The 9945-nt window shown below is 38.9% G+C and overlaps 1 protein-coding gene across 1 annotated transcript in view; it reads left to right on the forward strand.

Moving 5' to 3' along the window:
* The window catches only part of LOC122557836 (serine/threonine-protein kinase BRSK2-like), a 957494-nt gene that overhangs the window by 856133 nt on the left and 91416 nt on the right, over positions 1-9945 (forward strand). Inside the window, 5 exon segments of the mRNA XM_043705934.1 lie at positions 2113-2277; positions 4105-4202; positions 4945-5095; positions 7275-7335; positions 8174-8381. Coding sequence (XP_043561869.1) covers positions 2113-2277; positions 4105-4202; positions 4945-5095; positions 7275-7335; positions 8174-8381 — 683 coding nt within the window.

The following is a 9945-nucleotide window of genomic DNA, read 5'->3' on the forward strand; positions in this document are numbered from 1 at the left end:
GGCAGCAGGTCATTGGGTCCATCGAGTCCACACTGCCAGCCCTATCACTTAGGCTTGTGCAGAATGAAGGACCGGTTCGATGCTGGTGCCTATATCCAACTATGAGACAAATTCCTTCAGTAGAGGAAAAACAAACAAAATATTTTTCTCAAAATGTAATACCTTTTGTGGTTTACTACTCCATGAGCTGGCTGATTTTTCCATAGTCTCTTTTTCAAATGTCATTTAATATTATTCACTCATCATTCATTTTTTTTCTTCTCAGGCAAATAGTCTGTTTATTGGTTAAGAAGGTATTTAAGCAGCCAACCTGCTTGTGCTCTTACCAATGCCTGTCCCTTTCTAACTGCCATTAAGGCATTTCTGAAAGTGGTTCAGGATGATATAAGCTGATTCCACTATCTTTCCCTCATTCCTGCTATTCTAAGTGTTATAGACCAGATCAAACCCCCTTGGAAATATATCAAGGAGAAAGCCTAGACTCTAAGTTTTATCTTATTTAAAAGCAAGTGTAAGGTGCTGTGTTCCCAATGTAATTCAATTGGTTACATTACTTGGCTTTAAGCAAAACACACTTTATTCTTACACCTAGTTAAAATACAAACATAAGAAAGAAGAATTGATATACCTTTAACTTTATTGGATAACTTAACAGAATAATTGATTATTTAATGAATAAACAGCCACTATTCCAATATAGTAACATTTCCATAAACACACCCTTGGCAAAGGTAAATTCAGTAAAATAGATTGTCTCATATGCAATGTTTCTCCATTCCAGGAGAAAGGAACACTAAGAGAAAATTCTGGCAGAGAGAGAGAGAGAGCTCAGGCTTTTTGTTTTAGCTAGGAGAGGTGTATATCTGATTCCATAACAAACTTCAAAACCTCAACCACCACATTGCTTTTGTGGGAGCCTGACTCCATTCATTTATGCTGCTTCTTTGTTGTAACTAAAAACAAACCCAGGGCCTCACGTGCTTTTTTGGCTTGGAAGAGACAGCTTTGTCTCAAAACCCACTTTTCAAAAAATCAAACCACAACAAAAGACACCTCTTAAAGCCATAGTATTGTCACATTAGCTACCAGAGGAGTCCCTACACTTGGGCACTCAGTGCTGAAAATGTGCATTCTATTTGGGACAGTTACTAATACTATACATTTTAGCAATTCAATCATGAGTATGAATGAACCAGATTGTAAACTGTAAAACAAACAAACAACTGCAGATATGGTGTTTTGAAATGAGCAAGAATAGAAATTGCTGGAAAAATTCAGCAAGTCTGGCAGTATCTATGAAGAGAAAACAGAGTTGATGTTTTGAGTTAACGTTAACTCATAGATGCTGCCTGACCTGATTTTCTCCAGCAATTCTTGTTTTCATGAGTAACATATCCTATTAGTATCCTATGTATTATCAGTAAGACATTCGTATCTGCCTTTTTGATGAGTACTTGCTGCCTTACCTACCCTAGCACCATCCTAAATGTAGAGGCTAATTATTCATCTTTGCCATTCCCCTCACTCTGCATGTGAGATAAATGGTTCACTGCATTCAGTTTGTTCCTTTATTGTGAAATTTCAAGTTAAAATTTAACTTTGAGCATTTCTCTATCAAATCAAACAAATATGTTATTTTATATAAATTGAAGTCTCTCAGTCACTTCCAGTCAGTCAAGGATTTTTTTGTGAAGAATCAACCGGGTGCCTCTGAGTCTGATCATTTTTATTCATCTCTGGATTTAATTCAGCTGCAGGCGGAAAAGCTGCTCATTGCCTGCTGATTATAATGAATTGTAATATAATCATTGAAAATGGCTTCAGCAGTTAAGTGTGCATTTCACAACACGATAATTCGATTATGGTTGTGTCTCATTCAGAGGTCACACTGGTACTGTTTTGCTGGAATTAAGCTGCATTGTTGGATAGAACAAAAGGGAGACTTATCTGGCCAGTAAACCTTAATTCCAAGCAGCAATCATCACCAAGCAGTGAGCACATTGTTTTACATCAAACAAATCAATGTTAAGAAAACATCTAAGTGATGAAAATGCTTCAACTAATGCAGTTTATTTTATGGAGCTGGAATTTTGGGATTTTATGTTCTTACAGTGGGGGCAAGAATGAGCCCGAACCAGAGCAGCCTGTTCCAAGAAAGGTGCAGATACGCTCGCTTCCGTCACTAGAGGATATAGATCCAGATGTCCTGGACAGCATGCACTCATTAGGTTGCTTTAGAGATAAGAACAAGCTTATGCAAGATTTGGTATCAGAAGAGTAAGTTTTATTCCCTTTTGATAATGATGATCATGTGTTGTGTTAGTTTTCTATTTGTAACAATAACAATTATCTGTCATTAATTGAGATATTCTTCCAAATGTTACAGCTGCACTTGTTTATTCCCCCAAAAACTGCACCAGATAGAGCCTTGTACTGGTAGCTGTTGAATGGAATAAAAAGTTTTAAATGTGCATCTTGTCTCTTGTTATACTCTGAAGGGAATGAAAGTTAAAAAAGAACCCTAAGTTTGGTGTAAGCTGTATATTGCAAAACAGCTCATGAGCTCAAATTCATAACCCTAACTAGACAGCAGAGCTAAATTAACATGGTATTTATAAGGGAATGCTGAGAATAAATATTTTAAAAATAATTTCAGTCTAACAAATGAACAAAAATCTGTTTGATTGAGATGTGTTTATGGTACAGAATTCCATAGGCTCAATACATAATGCTTGAAGTAAAGGTATGTCAGTTTGAAGACTGAAGTTTCAATTCCTGTTTTGATGTTCTTCTTTTCACCACTCTATTCATTTCCACTTATACCATGGAATATATTCCATCATAAACCTAGAGCTATTCCTTGAAACAAGGATGAATTTGGGTTATAGATTCTGTGATTTGCAAAATGAGAACAAGCTGGATTTGTTTAAGCATCGGGTTTACCCTAGCATTAGAAGGTTAAGGTTATAAAATTAAACTCTCTAGAGCTTTTTAAACAAGAAACGTTTTGCACTGAATTCAAGGTTATTTTTAACTTTCATCCCCTTTACCACAATAGTCTTACCAGACCACAGAGCTACTCTATCATTAGGGAGAGATGAATGGTGGTTCACCATGTCTCAGGTGAGGACAGAGGTTTTCCACATTGCTTAGTAAATGTGAGAGTTATCGCTGTACAGGAACAGCTTACCTGGAAGTAGAAGCCTTCATAACTTGTGGAATGGTGGGGGGGAGCGGCAGGGATACGGGGTTGGTGGGGGTTACTGCTGACTCAATGTCTGTCTGGTAATGACATGTTAACATTATTGTCAGCTCGCTAGGAGAACTGTCCACATTGCAAATGTTGGATTGATGTCCCTTGCAGTAGTGGAAGAAGCCTGTGGTTAAAAACTATTACAGTCACTGGGGGAAAAAAAACACATGCCACGTACCTGAACTCCTAGGCAACTGGTCCTGCAGTAACAAGCTGCAAAGTCTGGCTGGTGAAACTCAGCCTCCTTCTGCATTGTTCAAACCAATTCAAGTAGCTAGGCTTCTAGATTTTCAGGGATGGGTAAAGCCTTTGGGAAGCAGTTCTGCAGTTGATAGGAAAGGGAGCAGGAAAATCGACGTTTTGGGCAAAAGCTCTTCATCAGGAATAGATCAATTATCTCTCCACCCTTCAGGCACTCTGCCTCTATTCCTGCTGAAGGGCTTTTGCCTAAAATGTCGATTTTCCTGCTGCTCGGATGCTGCCTGAACTGCTGTGCTTTTCTAGCACCACTCTAATCCAGAATCTGGTTTCCAGCATCTGCAGTCATTGTTTTTACCTAGTTGATAGGAAAGGGACAGCAATTCCTTACAATTTTAACTGCACAACTATCCCATTCCTGATGGGCAGTTTGCATTAAAACTGGAATTCTGATTCAATGGCATAATATATATCTACATTAATTTCTAGTGCCTTAAGGCAGCATGATTATAATGTACAAGTTTTGTAAATAGACAAATTAGAGCCAGAAGAGATGTATGATAAAATTGGTAGAATTGTATGCTCATAAATTGTATTATGTGTATCAAATGACTAATGACCACTAATTTGACTTTTTTTCTTCTGATTTGCAGGGAAAACCAAGAAAAGATGATCTATTTTCTTCTTCTCGATCGGAAAGAGCGGTATCCAAGCCATGAAGATGAAGATTTGCCTCCTCAAAATGATACAGGTGAGTGCAAAGGGTATTCTGTGAGTTTTATAAATATAATTAGAATGGTTGTATTTAAATTCACGATTGGTTTCTTTACACAAACCATGTAATGATCCTAGCCTTTGTTGTTGGTGAATAATTTGCACTCTTAATTACAATCTCATAGTCTCCCTAAAATCTGCGTGTGTGAGAGAGAGAAAGAATGGGGTCATTGAACTAAGGGTAAGATTAGGCTTGGGTGATGTCCTCATAGCTGAAAAGCTTCATAGCATTCACTGCATAAGCTCATGCATGAAAATCTATATTTTATTAGGCTCCAGAGACTTCTAATGTCAAGAGTCGATGTTTTCAACAAAGGGCAAAGATTAAAAATTCCCTATACAAGGTTGTGTTTAAATTCTCCACAGGCAACGATAATCAGTCCATTGGTGAATTCCTACCAATATTTTCCAAAAATCAGATAATCAAAAATATCTTTCTGTTGAAATTTGTTTGAATTTCTGCCCTTTATCTGTTTATGCCAGAACTTGTTGACAAGTCTACCATGCAATAATGGACATCGTTAATCACCTTTCTGTCATTGTTACAGCAAAGTCTAGCTCAATGATACAAGGAAATACATCAGTACTAAATATTCATCACTTTAAACAATTTTGATGTTCTGATTGTTTTAGAAAGGAAGCCTTACATTGTAAGGAATAATACTAATTGTGACATTTTGTTTTAATATGCAATTTTTAATGGTCATGGATCTTGCAAGATCCACCTAGAAAAAGAGTAGACTCACCAATGTTAAATCGACATGGCAAGCGACGACCTGAAAGGAAATCGATGGAGGTACTGAGCGTTACTGACGGAGGCTCCCCAGTTCCAGCTCGACGGGCCATTGAAATGGCACAGCATGGCCAGAGGTACAGCATTGTATTGTGGTATCACATTGTGAAATACTATTTCACCAACCAATAGAGGGAATGGATTGAGGCTTTCTTTGTGTTTATGGCATTAAAGATGTGGTGATTATTCTGCTGGCTTCAGCAAGAATGAAGAGCTTCTGTGATGAATTACAGAGCACAAACCTAGAGCATCCCTTGCATCCAAAGTCTTATATATCACGACACTGTACGTGAGTGGGTGACAACTCAAATGCTAATTGCACAACACAGGGCATTTTGGGCTTGAGCATGCCTGAATATGATCAGACTGAACGTTACATGGCAAAGAATCAGGGATGTCAAGGGAAGATGTGTGGTTTTGAATCACAATAGCATTGGATGTACATGCTGCACTTTGAAATCCTACTTTTTTTTAATTTGCCAAATATACATATTTTAGTCTGTCTGCAATCATAATCTTAACTCAGTGTTAACTTTGTTTTGTATTTGAGATAGTAGGCACCTCTACCAACAATTAAAACATGTTTCATTATTCTGAATGGGCTGAGGAGATTTAATGATATGTTCAAGATAATTGTTTCTGTGGCTCTCAGTTTTAAAAAAGCTTTCTTTTTTGAACTATATATATATCAAGTTTTAAAATAGCCCCTGTTTAAATTCTTTACCAATGTAATTATGTTTTTTTGTTTTGTTTTACTGTCCCTACTGTAGTAAAAGTATGTTCAGTAAAAGCTTGGATATCACAGATGCCAATCCCAGAATCAACAAAGAAGAAAGGTAGTAAAAGTGTTTCACATGATTTCTCCCTCACTGTGGGTAGCTGCATTAGATGCCCTTAAGTGCACATGGTTGTTGGAATAGCTAAGATATCTCCTCTTCCTCCTCTTTTCCCCACTCCCTAGAGGTTTCTGTCCCATATCTGAATGGCAAGACTTGCATCTGTTGCACAAGTCCGTGGCATTGTTTAACCTCTGGCTTGGGTGGCTTTCACTTCCCCCACCTTTTAACATCCCCAAATTAGCTTATTTCATTTGTTGAAAGCCTGAGCATTTCGAGTGCACATTATTGGGAAATGATTCCCGATTGTTTTGATGCTCTGTTCTATGCTGTTTTCCTTCCCTAAAGTCTATGCATGGCATTCTGATGATTTATTTAAAGGTGTTCCCTTGGATAATATGACAGGTGCTAAATGCTTGGTATATCTGCATGTATAACTTTCCTAATGGTCCTTTTTCCACCTTGTGGGATGGTGCTGGTTGTAATTAATCTTTATTTTACACTGATTAAATTATTCAGAGGCAGTATTGAGCAAATTCGTATGTCAATTTTACAATGGAATGACGATTTTTTTGTATTTGTTGTCTATACTAGGAAATGCTTTTTTCAGTGTACAAAAATAGAATTATTGCTTGATAACTTGTATAACTGAGATGTGAAACTGGATATATTTAAATCTTTTTCTTGTTAAATGTGCTGGAACTTTTAAGTTCCGTCACATTATACCACATGTCACTTGTCTAAAATGTTTGTAGCATCTGGACCACAATGGTTCAAGAGTAATGTGTAGCAAAAATAATTTAAGCTAATGTGGCAAGTTCTCCAGATGGCTCAGTTGGTAAGTGCAATGCTTGGTAAATCTAAACAATATGAACACCAATGTCCAGCACTCAAATACCAGAGTATGCTCAGTTAGCTGACCTGAGGTCAGACATTGGGAGGGAACCTTGGTATGGCTAGTTTGAGAAGGAAAAACCAGCTAGGGTCTTCCCTGCTGACTACTGTCTAGTGACTCTGCTGGAAAAGTCTGTGTATGGACATCAGGTGAAGACCTGCTGGGGTTCAGTTTTGATACACCTATCTCCTATCTCTCATCCACCCACACACAATTACGCCATTAAGTAGACTCCCAACATTGATTATCTTGGCAAGGGTTAGGCTCTCGACTGTCTATGGGATCTCTAATCGACCAAATAGAACAATTCAGGAGGGAAAAGAGCAAGTTGGATGAATTCTAACTTGTTAAATGCCGCCTTCTGTTTCTCAAAAAAACAAAATAATACTATGATGAATGGGAGCTGAAAGAGATGTAGGATGAAGTGTATCTTGTTTGAGAGAGTGACAAATTCTGAACATTGTTTCTTCAGAAGACAATTTTTTAAAATACTGAGCTGATTCTGGTATACTTTTTTCTGTGTAGATCCAGGTCAATAAGTGGAGCATCTTCTGGCCTTTCCACTAGCCCCCTCAGCAGTCCAAGGGTAAGTGATGTTGATCAAATTCCCCTGCCATATTATGCTTCCAAGTGCATTTCATGAATTAATGCTTTTTGCTTCTTGGTTTTTGCCTCTAAAAGTCACAACTGTAAGAATTGGTTGAACCCCTTAACTATGAGTTATAATTGTTGCCACTTTGGCTATGTGTTTGCCTTTTAGTTCATCAAACACATTAATTACAATGTGCTGCTTCTCTTTCTATTCATTTGCTGGCATAAATCTTATGATTTTTGAATGCCTATGTATTTGACAGTATCTTATGCGCACTTTTTTTTGTTATGACATGTTGCTTACCGCCTAACAGCACGTATTTTTGTTTTCTGCACTCCCATATTCCTGATTGGTGTCCGTGCTCCATGCTTTGTCTTGTCTATTTTATTTCTCCTTTGACTCTCCTTGCATGATGTTATCTGTTGCGTAGCCTATCAGAAAGCTTTTTGCTCCCCCCCAGAGTCCTGATCTTAACCCCTTTCCCAAAGTACACGCTTCTGTAGTTCCTCACGGTAATAGAAATATAACAAAACCCATTAATGTGCTTCAACCAAAAATAGGATTTCAACCCAATCCAAAGACACAGACTCTTCCTGCTAAAAGTAAGCTCGCAGATAAACCTTTGCAAACCGTGAAATCTAACCCACTTCCTGTTGTAACATCAGAAGCACCAGCTCCTCAGAAAGCTTCAGTTCTAAATGTTCAGAGTCAGCAATGTGCAGCTACATCTCCTACCCAATTGTTTGTTCCTTCAGTCCAGATTACCCCCCTTTCTCTTGTCAGATTGATCCCTGGTACTGATCCAAGCACCAAATCTATCCCCATAATACAGGTGACCCCTCACCCTTCCCCTCGCGGAAGTCCCCTCCCCACCCCAAAGGGTACACCAGTTCACACTCCCAAGGAGAGTCCAGCGAGTACTCCGAACCCAACACCACCATCCAGCCCCAGTATTGGAGGGATGCCTTGGAGAACGCGGCTGAATTCGATCAAAAACAGTTTCCTTGGATCACCTCGGTTTCATCGCAGGAAATTACAAGGCAAGTTCTTTACAACTTTTGACTTTTATGTACATTTAATGAAATGTTCTGATCATGTCCTTTATTATGGTAGAAGCAACTGTCCCACTGAGAGATGGTTTGCTTTTTGAATCAGGGCTAGGGATAAGAAATAAAGCATATTTTACATTTCAGTTTCAATTACCTTAAAGATTTTTTGATGTTAAATAACTAAAACTGGTTATTGGAGAAAATGATTGTATTCTTTTCTTCATTAGCCCTCACCCTAGCTCCTAAACTGACTGGATTACAAACACATATTTAATCTTTCAGTTGTCACCATACATTTCTTTTTTTTGAGCGTCACTCATGCATACCCTCATACTTACTCAGGTGGGAAGCTAGAGAAGTAATTGCTGGGCCTCTTGCTGAGATATTTGCATCATCGATAGTCATAGGTGAGGTGCCGGAAGACTGGAGGTTGGCAAACGTGGTGCCACTGTTTAAGAAGGGTGGTAAAGACAAGCCAGGGAACTATAGACCGGTGAGCCTGACCTCAGTGGTGAGCAAGTTGTTGGAGAGAATCCTGAGGGACAGGATGTACATGTATTTGGAAAGGCAAGGAGTGATTTGGGATAGTCAACATGGTTTTGTGCGTGGGAAATCATGTCTCACAAACTTGATTGAGTTTTTTGAAGAAGTAACAAAGAGGATTGATGAGGGTAGAGTAGTAAGTGTGATCTATATGGACTTCAGTAAGGCGTTCGACAAGGTTCCCCATGGGAGACTGATTAGCAAGGTTAGATCTCACGGAATACAGGGAGAACTAGCCATTTGGATACAGAACTGGCTCAAAGGTAGAAGACAGAGGGTGGTGGTGGAGGGTTATTTTTCAGACTGGAGGCCTGTGACCACTGGAGTGCCACAAGGATCAATGCTGGGTTCTCTACTTTTTGTCATTTACATAAATGATTTGGTTGTGAGCATAAGTTTGCAGATGACACCCAAATTGGAGGTGTAGTGTACAGCGAAGAGAGTTACCTCAGATTACAACAGGATCTGGACTAGATGGACCAATGGGCTGAGAAGTGGCAGATGGAGTTTAATTCAGATAAATGCGAGGTGCTGCATTTTGGGAAAGCAAATCTTAGCAGGACTTATAGACTTAATGGTAAGGTCCTAGGGAGTGTTGCTGAGCAAAGAGACCTTGGAATGCAGGTTTATAGCTCCTTGAAAGTGGAGTCGCAGGTAGATAGGATCATGAAGAAGACGTTTGGTATGCTTTCCTTTATTGGTCAGAGTATTGAGTACAGGAGCTGGGAGGTCATGTTGAGGCTGTACAGGAGATTGGTTAGGCCACTATTGGAATATTGTGTGCAATTCTGGTCTCCTTCTTATCGGAAAGATGTTGTGAAACTTGAAAGGGTTCAGAAAATATTTACAAGGATGTTGCCAGGGTTGGAGGATTTGAGCTACAGGGAGAGGCTGAACAGGCTGGGACTGTTTTCCCTTGAGCGTCGGAGGCTGAGGGGTGACCTTATAGAGGTTTACAAAATTATGAGGGGCATGGATAGGATAAATAGACAAAGTCTTTTCCCTGGGATGG

Source organism: Chiloscyllium plagiosum, chromosome 16, assembly GCF_004010195.1.
Source record: "Chiloscyllium plagiosum isolate BGI_BamShark_2017 chromosome 16, ASM401019v2, whole genome shotgun sequence".
In the NCBI taxonomy this organism is placed as follows: Eukaryota; Metazoa; Chordata; class Chondrichthyes; order Orectolobiformes; family Hemiscylliidae; genus Chiloscyllium; species Chiloscyllium plagiosum.